Here is a 17,712-nt window from a genome sequence, read left to right on the forward strand (position 1 = left end):
AGCCGCAGGGGGGCGGACGGAAGCGGCGGCTCTGCGGCCCGGGGTGGGCGGCGGCGGGGTGGGCTGGGGCGGGGCCATTCCGGGGAGGGCGGCGGCCGCGGCGCTGCGACTTTTGAAGTCCTCACAGTGGCGGGGCGGGTGCGACGCACCGCCTCTCGTCTCGGGTCCACCTCCCGCGCCCTGCCCGGACCCCCGGAGCCTCGGGGTCGTTTTCGGGAGTTGAGAGGAAGCCACGTCTTCAGGTACTTGTGGGTTCGAAACTTTCCAAACTGCAGAGCGCAACAAAAGGAAAGAGAGCCGGGGCGGCAGGGCCAGGCGCGCGCCGCACCCTCCCCCCGCCCCTCCGCGCACTCATCGCGTCTTTCTCCCCCTCTTACCCTAGTCCTGGAAAGGATGGAGGAGGCCGGGGCCGACTGCGCCGTAGCTTTCGCCGAGGCCCAGAGATGGGTGGAGGTGAGTGCCTTTACTTTTGTCCGCACGAGTTTGAGGCCTCGAGGCCGTTCCCGCCGCTGGGCGCTTCACCTCTTCTCGAGACCCGCGCCGGCGCGTGGCAGCCGGTTGCTTTGCGGTTTGGGGGGACTTTGCAAGTGCCGCTTCTTCTATCTTTTAATGTCCAGCTAAGCCGAGTGCTGCCCTCCCTACGACGGGCTGGCTGGCTTGCCCAGAGCTCCTCTGCCAGGGCGGAGGCCGGCGCTCGGCCACTTGGGTTTGGGGACCACACGTCCTCGTGCGCCAGACCACGTCAGCACCGGGTCCGAAGCGGCCCAGTGCCTCGCGAGCTGTGCTTCGGGGGTGTTGCAGTGGGAACACCCGACTCTTACCTGCAGGGGCAGTGGATTAGGCGCGCGTTGAGTGGGAGGGCAGGTGGAGGTTAGGCACTTGAGGCGCACCTGGAGAGATGTTTTCTCCCGCGCAGCCTTTGGAGCCCGGGGGTGGGGGGAAGGGATGCGAGTCAAGGTTTTTACTTATTCAGAGTCGGCACGGAAGAGACTAAGATCTCCTGGGATCACTCACGGAAGGGTTGTTACTTTCCCAACTGTGCCTTAGAGAGGCGATCTTCCATTTCCACCGAAATGGAGATGGTCTCTTGGCGGTTTCGTCCTCTACGCTGTAGGGTTACATTTATCCGTAAAAAGTTAACACCAGGACTTCTTTCCGTTATTCTATTGGATGGAAAAGATGACTTTTTAAATGATGCGAGGGGAGTTCTTCAGAGCAGATGTGAATCAGGAACGACGGCTTGTTAGAAAATTGTTGCCTCCACCAGCCTGGCGGTTACTTAGGGGTTATTGATGCCGCGTGCTGGCTTGTTCAGCGCACTTAAAAATGCAAATTAGGTTTAAAGATTATTCCGTCGGAAAAACAATATATTTAAGAATCCCAAAGCACCCAGTGTTTAAACATAATTCATTTGTTCGTAAATGTATATATGTGGGGAAAAGGAGAAGAAACTTTCAGTGTTGCATTTCTAACAGTAAATAAAGGAATGTGAAATGTGAGTAGCATTACCCACTAGACTGGGGGGGGGGGCGGTCAAGAAGTTCGCTATTGATGACCTTTCTGGACTGAACTTTGAACTAGTCTGAAGGTGATTTAGAAAGGTATGGAGGTCGGGGGAGAGATGTGAGGGGAGGGCATGGGGACGCCAGAGAAGAATAAACACTGTATTTTGAATTGAAATGAGAGTGGAAAAATTCCAGCAATGCAGTTAAGAGAAATGACTTCCCTCATTCATAAACTTTGAAAAGCCAAGGCGTCCAAAGGTAATTTTCCATTTGTAGTATTTGTTTTGCATAATTTTAGAAAAGAGATTAAACTTGTCTTTTGCTTTTGAGTGTTGGGGATAGAGAGAGAAAGAAGGAAAGAAATATGAGGACATTTTTGGGTCACACATGGCTCCTTTGTGGAGTTTCTGTCTGCATGCTGTGTATTTGCTTCAGGAAATCTATAAATATGGATGACTTCACACTTTTCTTTTTTAGTATACAGATTTTTGAAATCTAAAAATTCCTTGTTTGTTGTAGCTTGCCCGTGATTGTGTGGCCTTTTTGGGAGAAGATTGCATCTAATAAACTCGAGGGAAGTGTGTTGCAATAAAAGATACCATAATGCATGTACACGTGCTCATCTTCCCACTCTCATCCAGCCCATCTAAACATGTTTTGTTCCTCTTTAACTGACAAGTTTTCTAAAGACTTTGCCATATCATTATAATAAGTTAATGAGTTAATAAGTTAATGAGATTAAAATTCAAATCATTTTTTCCCTACTGCCACTGGGACCAAGGCAGTGAGTTCACTAAGGATATGTAAGTAGTTTAATATTCATGTACACTTTCCACATGCTCTGGACATTCAAAGTGACAGCAGTGTTAGTTTTTTTTTTATCTCGCCAGTAGTGTCCAGATTTATTTGTCTCCTTTGCCTTTACAACTAAAGCACATATTTTAAAATATTGTTCTTGCCAAAAGTAGCAGAATGGATGACTCCCTTGTTGCCACAGTTGCCTCTTAACCCTGAGAACCCCTAATTTAAAGATAAAATATTGATTCTGAAGTGTATTTTATAACATATTTTGGAAAGTGGGGAAGATTATGGTCTTTCTTCTACTTGCTAGTATTCTTGCTCCATTTTCCCTATCATAGTTTTCTCTTCATATATTGAGGCATAAACAGGTCATTCATATATATAAACATATATAACATACTATACTTTGCTGTTTTTATTCTTAGCTGCAGCTTTGACTATCCCGAGGTCAATAAACGCCAATAACCTTGTAAAATTTTGAATGATGGCCAGTGTCCTTGTTAGTATGTCATTTCCATTCTCTATGATTTTAAATAGCTAATGTATTATTCCCACAACCAAAGTTAAAGTTTTATTTATTTTATTTCAGGAGAAGGAGAAAAGGACGAGGCAAGGGGTTATTGTGGTTATTAGTGGTTCTTGTTCTACCAGTTAAAATTTTATGACTATTTTAAATTTTGCATAAACGGTTAGTAGTGTATGTATACTTCACAGTAGTTTAATATTTCAATTTAAAGCAAATGTAAGAATGTCACCCTTTAATGTAATTCAATAAAATGCTATTGGTTTATTATCTGGTTGGAAATCCTGTTTGGAACATTAATGATGTGGCAGAGCTGGTTTATGATTAAACACTATTTTAAAACCAAATAATGTAATAGTTTAAAGGGAGAGGTGGAGAGGAAGCCTGATTCCAGCAAGGTCACGGAGTAGGTGATGGAGCAGAAATTGCCAGCAGGACCCTCTAATTTTAGAATTTCTGCAGCACCTTCTAATTTTCTACACCTAACAGTTGCCTCTGTCTCTGTTTTGGGGCACTAAAAAACTTTTGTAGTGAACAGACAAAATACCAATGAGATGGAAAACTGGATCTATCACTCATTGCATTGGCTGGTCACCAGTTTCCAATCTGTGGGTTAATGTTGCTGTCTGGATTGAAGTTTCAGTATAGTAGTAAATACAGTATGGTTGGAGCAGAACAGGCTAACTTCATTCCCCACCCCCTTGCTCACCTGTGCTTCCTGTTATCTCTGAGTTTGATTCTTTCCGTATCACTGTCATCCTGGGGAAAGGCCTAAGGATGCCAAGTTGAGCTCATTGCCAAAACTGGCACCTGAATATAACTCCTTACTCAGTTACTTCCAATTAATCTGTTTCTCCACCCATCCCTAAATCTTTCTAAGTGGTTTCCCTCTTTCTCTGTAAACTGCACCCTTTCTGCTAGTGGTTTCCAACCTGTGTTCTGGTTTGAAAGGGTTTGCCTGGGAAGTAGGAGTCCTCAGTGACCACAAGCATTATCTGCGGACTGAAGGAAGGTTCTATGGACTTGTGCTGTTGCTTTTCAAATGTATATAGAACGATGAAACATTGAATTCATAAACGCATTTTTGGTAATTACGTATAATTTCAATGAGCAGAAATTAAACTGGGAAATACTATGATTGTAAAAATTTATTTCAGGGGCGCCTGGGTGGCTCAGTGAGTTAAGCCGCTGCCTTCGGCTCAGGTCATGATCTCAGGGTCCTGGGATCGAGTCCCACATCGGGCTCTCTGCTCAGCAGGGAGCCTGCTTCCCCCCTCTCTCTCTGCCTGCCTCTCTGCCTACTTGTGATCTCTATCAAATAAATAAATAAAATCTTAAAAAAAATTTATTTCAAAATTTAAATGTTAGGAAGCAATTCCAATACCAGCTGTTGTAGCTGAAATTATTTTTGCAAAATAAAATCCTGATTTTGTTAGTTCCTTCTTTTTCTGAGAGTCATGAAAAGATTTTAAAGTCCACAGTCTTTATTGACATTGTACCATGAAGCATACCATAGCGTTGACAGTTTTTTACAATCTCATCTCTGCCTATCATCTATTTTTATTTTTTTATCTCTTCTCTGTAACTATTTGCCTAGCTGCCAGATAGCATAGAGATTAAGAGCACTGTTTTGTACATCACATATCCAGTATTTCTTTGTCTTATAATTGGCAGTTTGTACCTTTGACTACTTCATCCAATTCATGATGCCTATAGTTAATGCTGCCGAGTGTTATATTTGAAAATTGCTAAGAGAGCACATCCTGAAATTTCTCATCACAAGGAAAAGAAATGCTTTTTGTAACTGTATGAGGAGATGGGTGTTAACTTTTTGTGGCAAGCATTTTGCAGTGTATGTGACGTCATTGTGTGATTGTGTGGTGCATTTTAAACTATTCTATGGAACTAGGTGTCAATTTCATCTCATTGAAATTGGGGTGAAAAAAAAAGGGGGGGAAAAAGCCCTCACAGGTTTGGGAACAAAGGATGCTTCAAGTCCCCGCTTCGTTCTCTTCCTTGAACCTCGCTTGCTTGCTGGTTGTGCCTGTTTAGTGACCTACGGACTGTAAAGCAGTTAATGCTTCCTAATCCTTGCTTGTGTTTTCCCACCGCCCGGAAGCTGTTTTCTCACCTCCAGGCTACTGTGCATGGAATTCAGGTTATCCCTTGTTTAGAAAGGAAGGAGGGGCCAGTTAGTGTCTTCCCTGTTTACCTAACACACATTACTTCCCTTCAGTCCTCCCTGCTTGGACTAAAATCCCGTGGGGCCTTTTCTGAACCGACACACCTGCACTCCATCCATTGCTCCCTCTCCTCTCTTGCTCGTCTAGAGCTCTCTTCTTTTGCTCTGTGGTATAATTCTATCCATTTTTCCATAGTAGACTATGAGCTAACTGAGGGCAGGGACAGAATCTTTATTTCAAGGATTTGGCATGGTGCCTGGGTAAATGCTTATTGAATAAGAGTATAATCTGAAGGCTACAGCTTAAACAAAATTTTAAAATAGGGTTTTAAGGAACACAGCTTATTTCTTCTCCCAGGGGACACTTGCTTCAGTGTCTAAAGCTGAGTTCATTGCTTGGGGGTGCTTTTGTCTGTAAGATATGCCTTCCTCTGGGTCCCGATGTGTACTTGCCTCTTTACCTAGCATTTTCTCTCCTGCTCCAGTCCTGCTCAGGAGCCCTGTCACTCTCTTCCTGCCTTCTGATTAGGGCTTGCCCTCATGGGGTCTTGCATTCAATCTTTTTGTTATCCAGAAAATGCCTATTATGTACTTACTCTGTCCCAGCCACTTGCCGGGCTTATTGATCCAAATGCCACATTCTCAGCAGCTTTGCTGGACCTCCAGACAGAGGCATGCCCCACAAGGAGCAGACACGCAAACACACTCAGCAGCTCTGTCCAATGATTGTCCTCGGGCAAGTTTGCACAGGGCAGATTGACAGCATTTAGGAAGCAGCCCCAGTCTGCTGGGGAAGTCGGCTGAGCTCACAGTGAGGCAGCATTACCATCAGGCTGCAGGGGGGCAAACACATCTGCCCACCTTGGGTTGATCACTTGTTCTAAGAGCTTGAAGTTGTAGACAGCACAACTCTTAGGAGTTGCTGGGAATAGTTTATTTTTACTCGGGTAATGTTTACAGGCAGAGAAATGCACAGATTTGAAGTGTACAGTTGTAGGAATTCTGTCAAATGTTTATACCCATGTAACCAGCAACTTAATCAACATGTAGAACATTTTTATACTCAGCAAACTTCCCTTCCAGAAGGGCACATGAGACTCTACCTCTTGTAGGCAACCACCCCTTTTTCTTTCCAGCATCTTAGATTTCTTAGTGTAGTTTTGAACAACCAAGAAGTATCCTGATTGTCAGTTCATTCCTTTTACTTTATGTAGCATTTTACTATTACTTGAACACAATGTCTTTATTTGGAAAACAGGACAGGAAGCCTGGCAAGAGATGATTGTGCTCACAGAGTCCTCTTGAGAAGGAACTGATTCACACAAATAGGAACCAGGGCGGGAATGCCATTAGAATAGCCTGACTGCAGAAGGTAGAAGCACACATGCCAAGATACTTCCTGGGCAGCTGGGAGGACTCCAGGACAGTGCTTTTCTGGATCTTTCAATGTACTCAGGCACCGAAAGCTAGAAATGGGGCTCTGCTTAAAATGGGGGGAAATACAAAGCCCGTGCCTTCCATAAAATGGAGTGTCCTTGAACCAGTTAGAGAAGTCGACTCACTGGGTCAAAGGGATCAAATGGTTTATTTGGTCCTTGACCTATTACCAAGTTACTCTCTGAAAGTGTTGTGCTGGTTTGCAACCATCACGTAGAGGTTGAGGGCCCCACCTTCTCCATGTTCTGGCTGGAATTGGAAATTGTCATTTATGTTTTTTTCTCTAAGTAAACAGGTGAACGATGCATGTTGTTCTCCCTCTTCTCAGATCCCTAGTGATGTTAAACAGTTTATCTAACAGATGATTCATTGGGCTTCTTCCCAGTGAGAAAAGATGAAACTGAAACAAGGAGGTTCTGTCTCCTCACTGTGAGGTCACGAAAATGCTCAGAGGGCCCCTGGCTTGGTAAAGTGCATTCCCAAGGTCATGGGCGTGGTAGGACCACTAAGGAAGTGTCTCCTGAGTTCTCTTGTTTTTCTTCTGGGTTGTTTGGAGATGGACCCTCTTTTTTTTTAAGATGTTATTTATTTATTTGACAGACAGAGATCACAAATAGGCAGAGAGGCAGGCAGAGAGAGAGGAGGAAGCAGACTTTCTGCTGAGCAGAGCGCCCGACGCGGGGCTCGATCCCAGGACTCTGGGATCATGACCTGAGCTGAAGGCAGAGGCTTCAACCCACCGAGCCACCCAGGCACCCCAGATGGACCCTCTCAACAGAATTATGAAATGAGGAGTAGAACAACTGGCCATTTTGAGGATATTTCTTCAGCCATTTATAAAGCACAGAAGCCCTTAAAGCCTCTCTTCGCTCTAGGAAAAGCATACGGAGTGTGTGGCAGGGAGAGCGTTGCTTCATTCAATTCATTTGGTTTGTGGCCTTCTAGGCAGTGCTTTAGCATGCTTGCCGTCTGGATTCCAACAGTGCTTTGGCTAGCAAGGGACTCCTGTTAAGACTAACTTTCTCCTTTTACATCCTCCTTTGTGTTTTTTTTTGTTTTTTAAAGATTTTATTTATTTATTTGATAGACAGAGATTACAAGTAGGCAGATAGGCAGGCAGAGAGAGAGGGGAAAGCAGGTTCCCCGCCAAGCAGAGAGCCCAATGCGGGGCTCGATCCCAGGACCCTGAGACCATGACCTGAGCCGAAGGCAGAGGCTTTAACCCACTGAGCCACCCAGGCGCCCCTCCTCCTTTGTTTTTAAACTGCTTGTCAACATAATAGCATTTGAGACAAAGACAAGTACTAGTTTCAAGAATGTTAGTTAAGAAAAACAAAGCATCAGGGGTGCCTGGGTGGCTCAGTTGGTTAGGTGTCTGCCTTCTGCTCAGGTCATGATCTCAGGGTCCTGAGGCTTCTCAGGGACCCATCAGGCCTCTGCCTCTCCCCCTGCTCATTCTCTCTCTCTCAGATAATAAATAAAATCTTAAAAAAAGAAAAAACACCATTAATAAATTTGTCCAACCCTTTTAGTTTACAGAAAATAGATGTTGTAGGAAAACGATTTCATCCCTTAGCATCTGCAGACTGAATTGCTTCTTTTGTTCTGTATCCTCTAGTTCCTGGCAGAAAGTTCTCAAATGCTTGTTGAAGTGGTGAATGTTTTGTATCCTGTCAAGAGATTGGCTTCTTTAATTAATGCTTGCCCATCTCCGTAAGCCTGTTAGCTGTCAAAAGTGTATTAGAGCCCGAGGAAATGATAAATATGTGTACTCGTGCTTACTCTTCAGTTTCTGAAGGTAATTACTGGGTGTGCTTTTTAGAAAAGCACTTTTGATGTACTCAACAGCTTCTGTCTTGTGATGTCAGTGCCTGGAAAGCACGTGATAACTGAAAACATTCTATAAACTGTAGAGTTGCTGATAGACATTCTTGACCAATTGCAGACTTTAGATTTCTATGTTCTGCTATATCCAAGTGAATATATTGACGCTCAGCAAACCATTTAAAGTGTTATAAAAGGGAAGCATCTTTATATGATGACACTGAGATGTGCTTTGAGCTAGAAGAGGAGATAAATTATATCCAGTTAGTTTCTTCTATATGACTAGTTGCAGAAGTATCAATTTCTTACTGACCTACATTTCAGTAGTCCAGGACATACCAGAACTTGTACAGACTGTTATTGTGCAGTGCTTTGGAATACATGTGGTGTTTTCAATGAGGACACATTCTAGTTAGTGTTTCATATGTGTAAGTATGGCTGAAGCCAAGACCACGATCAAAGATTTCCTCTTCTTGACTAGGTTGAAATTTGATCTAGATGTCTGGGCTGGGAAGGAAGTATCTTCTTTTGTTACAGCACCATTTCATAATCAAGAAAGGGCACTCATTGCCAAACTTATTATAAACTTGGATTCTGAAATTCTATCTCATTAGAGTTTAAAGTCTTTCATTCTACCTGAGGAAGAAAATAAGCAAGCGTTTTGCTTTTATTTCTTGAGTAGTATGTAATCAATTTGGAACTTACCATATTGTCCAAAGAATATATTGTCAGTCCATCAAAAGCATCAGACACAGTAATACGTTCCTTTTTGAAATACTTCCTTCAACCATCCTTTGGACTTTTTCCAATTTTACTTGATATTTCTGATTTTCCTTTGCTGAATCTTCCCAATTATTTGATCAGTATATATTAGAATATCCCTCGGTTCATCTTGCCCTGTCTTCTCTCATTTGTCTATAATCTCTTCCTAGTAGACATTATCAACTCTGTAGTTTATATGCTGTCTGTATGCTGATAACTTCCTTATTTATATTCTTGGTCCTGATGATGTTTTTAATCTCCCTCCCCCCCTTCCCCTAAACCCTGTGTGTGTGCGTGTTCCCATACACACATATATAGACACATACACACACACACTCAAGATTTCCAATTGTAGGTCAAATAGGCACATTCCACTTAGTTCAAAACAAAACTCTGAGTTCCTCCCCCTCCCTATCACCTACCTACTCATCCCTCCAGTGTTTCCCATCTTTGTAAATGGCACCACTGTTAACCCACTTGCTCAGTCTCCACCTTAGAAGTCATTATTGACTCTTGTTTTTATCACACTCCACATCTAGTCTGTCAAGAAATTCAGTTGGCCATATCTTCAGATATGTCTAGAATCTGACCACTTCTTGCCATTTCCACCATCCTTCCTGGTTCCAATGTAACAGCCAGATTCCCCTTTAAAAGTGTACACCAGAAAGAAGACATATGAATGGCCAACTGACTCATGAAAAGATGCTCGACATCGGTAGTCATTAGGGACATGCAAATCAAAACCACAATGAGATATCACCTTATACAGGTCAAAATGGCTAGAATCAAAAAGATAAGAAATAACGTGTTGCTGAAGATGTGGAGAAAAAGGAACATTGCTGGGAATGCACTGTTGCTGGACACTGTGAAAAACAATAGGGAGGCGCCTCAAAAAATTAAAAATAGAATTGCCATACGATCCAGTAATTCCACTACTATTTACCCAGAGAAAAACACTAATTTGAAAAAGATGTATGTACCCCTGCATATATTGTAGCATTATTTATAATACCCAAACTATGGAGGCAGCCCAAGTGTCCATCAGTAGATGAATGGATAAAAAAGATGGGGCATATAGACAATGGAATATTATACAGCCATAAAAAGAACGAGATCTTGGGACACCTGGGTGGCTCAGTGGGTTAAAGCCTCTGCCTTCGGCTCAGGTCATAATCCCAGGATCCTGGGATCGAGCCCCGCATTGGGCTTGCTGCTCTGTGGGAAGCCTGCTTCCCTCTCTCCCTCTTCCTGCCTCTCTGCCTACTTGTGATCTCTGTCTGTCAAATAAATAAATAAAATCTTAAAAAACAAAAAAAAATACGAGATCTTGTCATTTGCAACAACATGGATGAACCTAGAAGGTATAATGACAAGTGAAATAAACCAGAGAAAGACAAATACTATATGATTTCACTCATATGAAATTTAATAAACAAAATTAATAAACAACCCCCCAAAAATTAATAAACAAAAAATTTTTAATTAAAAAAATAAAAAAATAAACAAAAAAAAATAGACAAAAACCCCTCAGAGAACACACAGGCAGTTGCCAGAGGGGAGGGAGGTAGCTGATGGGTGAAACAGGTGAAGGGAGTCGAGAGTACACTTACTGTGATGAGTACTGAGTAATGCATAGAGTTGTTGAAACTTTACATTGTACCCCTGAAGCTAAAAAACAGTTAACTATAATTCAATTAAAAAAATAGTAAATTAGAGATTGTATTTCAAACTCTGTTTCCCCTGCCCCACAATGACTATTTTGAGAAAAATCTGAGTTTTTAAGCTGTGGTCCATAGAGTCATGCATGGGCAATACCCCGCTTGCTGTCTTATTTGCTCTCACTCTCTTACCATGCTCTAGTCATACTGGGTTCCTCCTGTTCCCTGGATATGCAAAGATTTGTATTTTAGGGACCTGGTGTTGCTGTTCTTTCTGCATGAATATCTTTCACTTATTCAGATCTCAGTTCAAATGATACCCCCTCTTCTCTCCACCCTCCCTCCCTCCCTGTAAAATAACATTTCTGGTCATACCATACTCTTATATTTCATAGCATATAACAGTTTTATAGGATATAGGTTTTGGTTTGGCTCTTACTCTCACCATAATAGGTAAGTGTCTTAATGTGTAAGCACTTAAACTTTGTTTTTAAGCCTCAAATAGTGCCAGGTAGTTAGTAGACACTCAATAAATATTTGTTGGACAAATCAATGGATGAATGAACAAATGTCTTTGAATTCTTTGTACCTGATACCTTGTTAACCCTGTGATTTGACTGCCTCTCTGGTCGTGCTCCCCGAACAAGACAAGCTGGTTTTGTTATACCAGGTTTTTTACTTGTCGGCTTTTCTTCAACTTCAGTTTTGTATTGAGCAAGTTCAAAGGAATTTTTTAGAAAAACAAGTTTGAAGCATGAGAAATTGACTTTGTTCAACCAATTGTAAAGATGCCTAAAGGTAAGCAAGTATCATGAGATAATAGACATCCCAGAACATTTGAGGATGACCTGCCTGAATATCCTGCCCTGGGGACAGTATTTCGTCAGGCGACTTAGGGGTGTTAGTCATGAAAAAGGTCTCGCTGCTCACTGCTCAGTGTCCTCCCACTTGAGTAGGGACCCTGGTACTAACTGGAAGCAGGATACATCTTTACCCTGTTTGGAAATAAATGAAAATAATTCAAAAAATTTGAGAACAGGGACATTTCTTTCTCTGCCCCACTCAAATATCAGAGGCCTCCCTCATAGTTGCAAAGTGCTGTACTCTTTCTTTTTTGTTGTTGGAATTATTCTGAAATGGCACATAAAACTGAGAAGTGGAAACTTTCCAAAGAGCTTTTTTTTTTTTTTTTAAGATTTTATTTATTTATTTGACAGAGTGAGATCACAAGTAGGCAGAGAGGCAGGCAGAGAGAGAGAGAGAGAGAGAGGAGAAAGCAGGCTCCCTCCTGAGCAGAGAGCCTGATGCAGGACTCGATCCCAGGACCCTGAGATCATGACCTGAGCTGAAGGCAGCGGCTTAACCCACTGAGCCACCCAGGCACCCCCCAAAGAGCTTTTTTGAAGAAATAAGGGGAAAGGGGGAAGCTGAAACTGTCTGTTTTGATGCAAACTGACTTTGTCTAAATATACTTTTTAAAAAATCACTCCTCTCACTCCATCACCAAGATGATGTCCTATGAAGTAATGGATAGTATTCTTTTTATAAACATAATTTTTTTTAACAGATGAGAAAAGAGTGGCTCAGAGAACTTATGTTTCTTTTCCAAGACCACACAACCGATATTGGTAGAACCAGTATTTGAAGTTAGATTTTTCTAACGGAAAAAGCCAAACTCACTTTGTTCACCTTTTCTGTTTCTCTCCTTCTGTTATGGTTGTGCCTGTGGTTTTTACACATATACACTCTTTTATGCTATAGCTGTTCCATGTGTCTGCTCTGCTCTCTGTTGGACTCTTTCTCTCCCTCGCTTTTTAATTTTAAGATTGGAGTTAAGTTAAAAAGCATAGGAAAGTTTTCAGATTTAATATAAAATGTGTAAATATACACGAAGATCTGCACCACTTCCTGCTATTGGAATGTGATGGGTTTAGAGTGAGGATGTGGAGAGGAGGGGCTGGGGAGGGCACTTGCTACAGTGGTTCTTTCTGGGGCTTGTCCTGACAAGAGAGGATGCAATCACAAGATAGTGTGGGAACGAAGGTGACCATGTTAGACACCAAATCTGCAGGGACTTTGGGGATCAGAACAGCACTTGGAAGCTAATAGACAAGGTCCTTCCTGAGTTTGACCGAAAAGATGGTGGTGGAAATTAACGTGGAGGACAGCTGAGTTAGACGGAATGGTGCTGACCCAAGCGTGGGTCCATTGGGTAGTCTTATGGATAAGACAATGAAGCTAGTAATCTACTTGTGGAATGTACTTATTTGAAGGTAGGGAGAGTTACAAGATTAAATTGGAATACGGATTCGGAATTAGAATTTTTCCTTGAAATGACATGTCAAGTGATGTTGGAACTCCAGGGACGGAATGGGTGAGTGCAGGGGAAAGAGCACAGCACACCAAGGATCACAGACTGAGCCTTGGGGTATGTCTTCTATTAAGAAGACAGGAGGAAAGGGAGGTCAGGTTCAGAAAGCGAGGCAGAAAACCTGGCATGCGTTAGAAGTCTTAAGGAAGCACTGGTTTCATGGAAGATGGAAAGGAAGGAGGACCACCTGTGTTCAGGATTAGACGTGAACATGGGAAAAGAAAGTGGGAGCAAGGCCAGTGAACCTGACAGGACAGTAATTTCTCACTTGTTGAAAGTATAGCCGCGAAGTGTTAGTGTGGGAGCCAAATGAAGCTTCAGAAAATCCTAAAGGCTTAGCATAGTCTTAGCTTAGGGGCAAGCGGGGCATAAGAGGTAGAAAGAGCTACCAAGAAACCAATATTCTTTCAAAAAAGCAATTTATTTGTGTTAGCAGAACCATCTCCTAACTCCAGTTTATGTTTATGGATGTGTTTAGTGACACAAACCCTTTGTAGTTAGGGAAGGTGTGCTCTAGGACAGTGGCTCTGAGGGAATCCTCGTGGTCTGCTGTATAAAGTTCTCTTAGTATATTAAATATCAACTCAGAGTTTAATCTTCCGAATTTAATTTCCTTTAATCTTCTGGATTTAATTTCCTCTCTCCTAAAAAAATGCCTCTCCTATCCTGAGGGTTTTTAGCTGACAATAATTTGATGAAGATATTTTGTTTTTAACATTCAGAAAAAGATATCTTAATAGTTTTGATTTAATGACTCTAAGAAAATTAAAGTCATGTTAAGGGCACCTGGGTGGCTCAGAGGGTTAAGCCTCTGCCTTTGGCTCCGGTCATGATCTCAGGGTCCTGGGATTAAGTCCCGCATCAGGCTCTCTGCTCAGCAAGGAGCCTGCTTCCTCCTCTCTCTCTCTGCCTGCCTCTCCACCTACTTGTGATCTCTCTCTGTCAAATAAATAAATAAAATCTCTAAAAAAAAATAAAAAAGTCATGTTAATATGAAAACAGTAATAAGAAAGGAAAACACTTTTCTCTCTGTTTTTTAAAAGGTTTCATTTATTTATTTATTTGACAGACAGAGATCACAAGTAGGCAGAGAGGCAGGCAGAGAGAGAGAGAGAGGAGGAAGCAGGCTTCTTGCTGAGCAGAGAGCTTGATGTGGGGCTCAATCCCAGGACCCTGGGATCATGACCCAAACCAGAGGCAGAGGTTTTAGCCCACTGAGCCACCTAGGTGCCCCAACATTTCTAACTTTAAATAGAGGTACAAAATAGTTACCATGAAAAAGTACATTTTCAAAATGCTGTGTCTTTGTTTCTTTTTTGTGTTCCTGCACGGTGTAATGGTGAGAGTGGCAAGGTTTGGGGTGACACAGGATAGGTGTAGCTAGCACAGGGCAGATGCTGGAGAGAATGTGTCACCGTGGACAAAACCTAAGCTTCTCTAAGCCTACATTCCCATAACCATAAAATGAGGACTGTGGGGTAGTGTTAGGTTTAGAAAAAAAGGACCTCTGTTCTAATCTCTGATTTGTGAATACAGGTGTTTATTGAGTCCTTTTTATATTGTTCTTAAACTGTGATAAAAATCCCTTATGAGACCTTGAGGTTGGAATGAACAACCAATTCATTACCTTAAGAGTAATGAATTCTATTTCTTTATGGTACTTCTGTCATTGTCTTCTCTCTAGGAATCCCCAGGTGCATTTTAACACTTCTTTCCTGTCAGTGGATTTTTATAAATCTTAGGCTAGTCAGCTTGCCTGAGACTTTGCAAGTTGAAGAATCCCACATGTACTGCATTGTTGAAAACCCTGCCATATGTTCTTGTATTCATTGCTCCTCTCCACTTAGCTTCTATTTGAAGTTCCAGATTAGAGTGGGGAGTATAGATTCTGTGCATTAAGTTTCTTTTTCTCATATAAATTTTTTTCAAGTTCCTTTATGTTTCTGTTATCTCAGTTATTCTGGATCCTTTTAATTTTCATATTTTGTGTGTCTTTGATTCATCTTATTTAGTTTTTCTGCTGTATTCAATTTGGAGGAAGCCACTGTAAGATATTTCCAAGGACATTTTGTGATGTCTTATTAAAAACAAACCTAATGAGCTATTTTAGAAAGAGAAGCTTTTATGGTTTCCATGAATAAAGGAAATACATTCTTAGGTGTTTTATTCAAAGGATAAAGTTTATATGCCTGGTTTTAAGCCAATTTGCAAGCATTTTTAGACTTGGAAAATATAAGTCCTAAAAGGTTTAATTTGCCAAATAGCTGATACTTTTGAAATTTGGCCTAAGTTCTGGTAAAAAAAAAATGTGATTGACAGCCACACTGCAATTTACAGTAATCCTTTTTGTGTAAGGAAATGAATCTACTTGGCTTAATAAATTCCAGATGAGTTTCTGGCTCCTTGATTATTACCAAGTCATTTAAAATTCAGGTTTCATTATTCAGTTAACAACAGCCCTCTCTGCGCTTTGTGATGGCCAATGTGATGTTAAAATCCTTTGCAAAACTGAAATACTATGGAGGGGACATTGCTTTTTGGGGGAAGTCCTTTTGGGGTACAAGCTTATGATGTAACCAGTGACTCAGTATTTGGCATGATCTGTGGCTAAGAAGTGTCCAGCATCTCTGCTTATGGCTAGCAAATCCAGACCATAAGGAGATCAAGGTGAGGCCCCGCAAGGAAGTTCTGCTGGTTGCACGAAGGAGAACTTTTTTGGAAGCCCAGCTAAATATTTCTGCTGACTTTTCATGGGCCACCATTATCTGCAAGAGAGTCTGGAAAATATTTTTAGCTGGATACATCACTGCCTCTACCAATATGGGCTTCCTGTTACTAGAGGAGAACAGGCTAACAATGTTCGGTTGACAGTGAATTCTCTGCTGTATGTATTTGCTTTTCTACAGGACTTTGCTTTCTTATGATGACAATCAAATGGCTTGCTTTTGGAAGTGACCATATTGCAGTTTTTTTCCCTCTTTCTTCCTGCATTGTCCATTGTCTCGGTCTCTTCAAAGTTCCTTTTCTGTTTTCGTTTTTTTTTTTTTTTTTTTGGCTTTGGTCTCTTTTAAAAAAGCTGTAATTTTCTTTTAAGCTTCTGATGATCATTGTCTACCAGTTTCTGTATATCAAGTGGCGTTTCTCACTACCCCTCCCTACCTGAAGATCTGGTTGCCTCCAGGTCCTGATTCTTTCCTGGGGGAACTGGACTATTCTGCTGTCTATGGCATCTCTTCACATCTCCTGAAGTTGAAATTTCCTCTGTTCTACTCAGTCAGCTACCTGTCCTGCATCTACTTTCTTTCTTCCAAAAGTTTGTTCAAAGTTTTCTTCTACTTTTCAGATTCCTTTTGTCCTTCTGAGTTAATAACCTCAAATTTCCGTGCTGTAGGAGGCAACAAAAAGAAATGTGTTACCAGTTCGTTGATTGTGTTTAAGCGGACAGAAGTTGTGTGTGTATGTGTGTGTGTGTATGTATCTCAAGTGAATCATAGAAAAAGAGAGTAGAAAGACATAAAGATTATAATTACTGCCGAGACAAATTTCATACAATTAAAATAAATTCTACCTTATTTAAATTAGAAAGATCCTACCTTACTGTAAATTTGAAGTGAGAGAGCTCACACACTGTAATGAGGCAAAATTTAAATCACTAAGGGATGGTGAATGCACTACAAACAAAAAATGAGCATAAGAAAGATAAGCTAAAGCCATAGAGGAGTTAGAATTTCTGTCCCCTGTGGTAATATCTGCACTAGCACAGTCAGCTCAGGGACAGAGCCCTGGCCTCACCCCTGCCTTTCACAGCCTGGCTGCTGGGCCTCTCATTTACCTGGAGCTCAGATTATGGTGAGGGGGAGGTGCGGAGAAGGAATAGGGACTAGCATGTAATAGCTATTCAATAAATAAGAGTTTCTTTCTTAAACCTCTGAAAAATTGGTCTTTCAAAGAAAAAAAGGACGTTAACATATATTGAGTACCTATGCGCTGGTCACTTCAAACAATACATTCGGCAGAAAAGAAAAGTGAAGATCTGATAACATTAATAACCTGCTCCAGGAAAGATAAGCTACATAGCGAGACCCTGGCTTTGGTCCTCGTGTCATTTCTCCCACATCAGAATTGCTTCCAGTGATGCTCCTTCTGTGAATGTTTCCCTAAATGAGAAGAGAGAGCTTCACTTGTTATAATTAGTTGTGTCTTTCCTACAAGCTTCTTTTTTTACTTTTTCCTTAGTTAATGAAACTTTAATATTTTACTTTTTCCCCGTTTTGAGATATAGTTGACATATAACTTTATTAGCTGACAGTGTATAATACAATATGCGTACGTTCTGTGAAATGGTGATCGCGGTGTCTAGTTAACATCCGCCACCACACGTAGTTAAACACACCTTTTCTTTTTCTTGGGATGAGAACTTCTTTTTTTTTTTTTTAAGATTTTATTTATTTATTTGACAGAGATCACAAGTAGGTAGAAAGGCAGGCAGAGAGAGAGAGAGAGGAGGAAGCAGGCTCCCCGCTGAGCAGAGAGCCCGATGTGGGACTCGATCCCAGGACCCTGAGATCATGACCTGAGTTGAAGGCAGAGGCTTAACCCACTGAGCCACCCAGGTGCCCATGGGATGAGAACTTCTAAGATCTATTCTC

The 17,712-nt window shown here is 41.7% G+C and overlaps 1 protein-coding gene across 16 annotated transcripts in view; it reads left to right on the top strand.

Moving 5' to 3' along the window:
• Positions 1-95: 95 nt before the first annotated feature.
• The window catches only part of LMO7 (LIM domain 7), a 202,566-nt gene continuing 184,949 nt past the window's right edge, over positions 96-17,712 (top strand). For 12 of the 16 annotated variants that reach the window (XM_082701227.1, XM_082701230.1, XM_082701214.1 and 9 more), the window contains exon 1: positions 383-453. In XM_082701227.1, coding sequence (XP_082557353.1) covers positions 394-453 — 60 coding nt within the window. In that variant the 5' untranslated portion in view covers positions 383-393. Of the gene's footprint in view, positions 243-382; positions 454-17,712 lie in introns of those variants that run through there. The other 4 variants (XM_082701234.1, XM_082701224.1, XM_082701226.1 and 1 more) reach the window with 2 other exon arrangements.

Source organism: Mustela nivalis (genome assembly GCF_964662115.1).
Source record: "Mustela nivalis genome assembly, chromosome: 15".
Taxonomy (NCBI): domain Eukaryota; kingdom Metazoa; phylum Chordata; class Mammalia; order Carnivora; family Mustelidae; genus Mustela; species Mustela nivalis.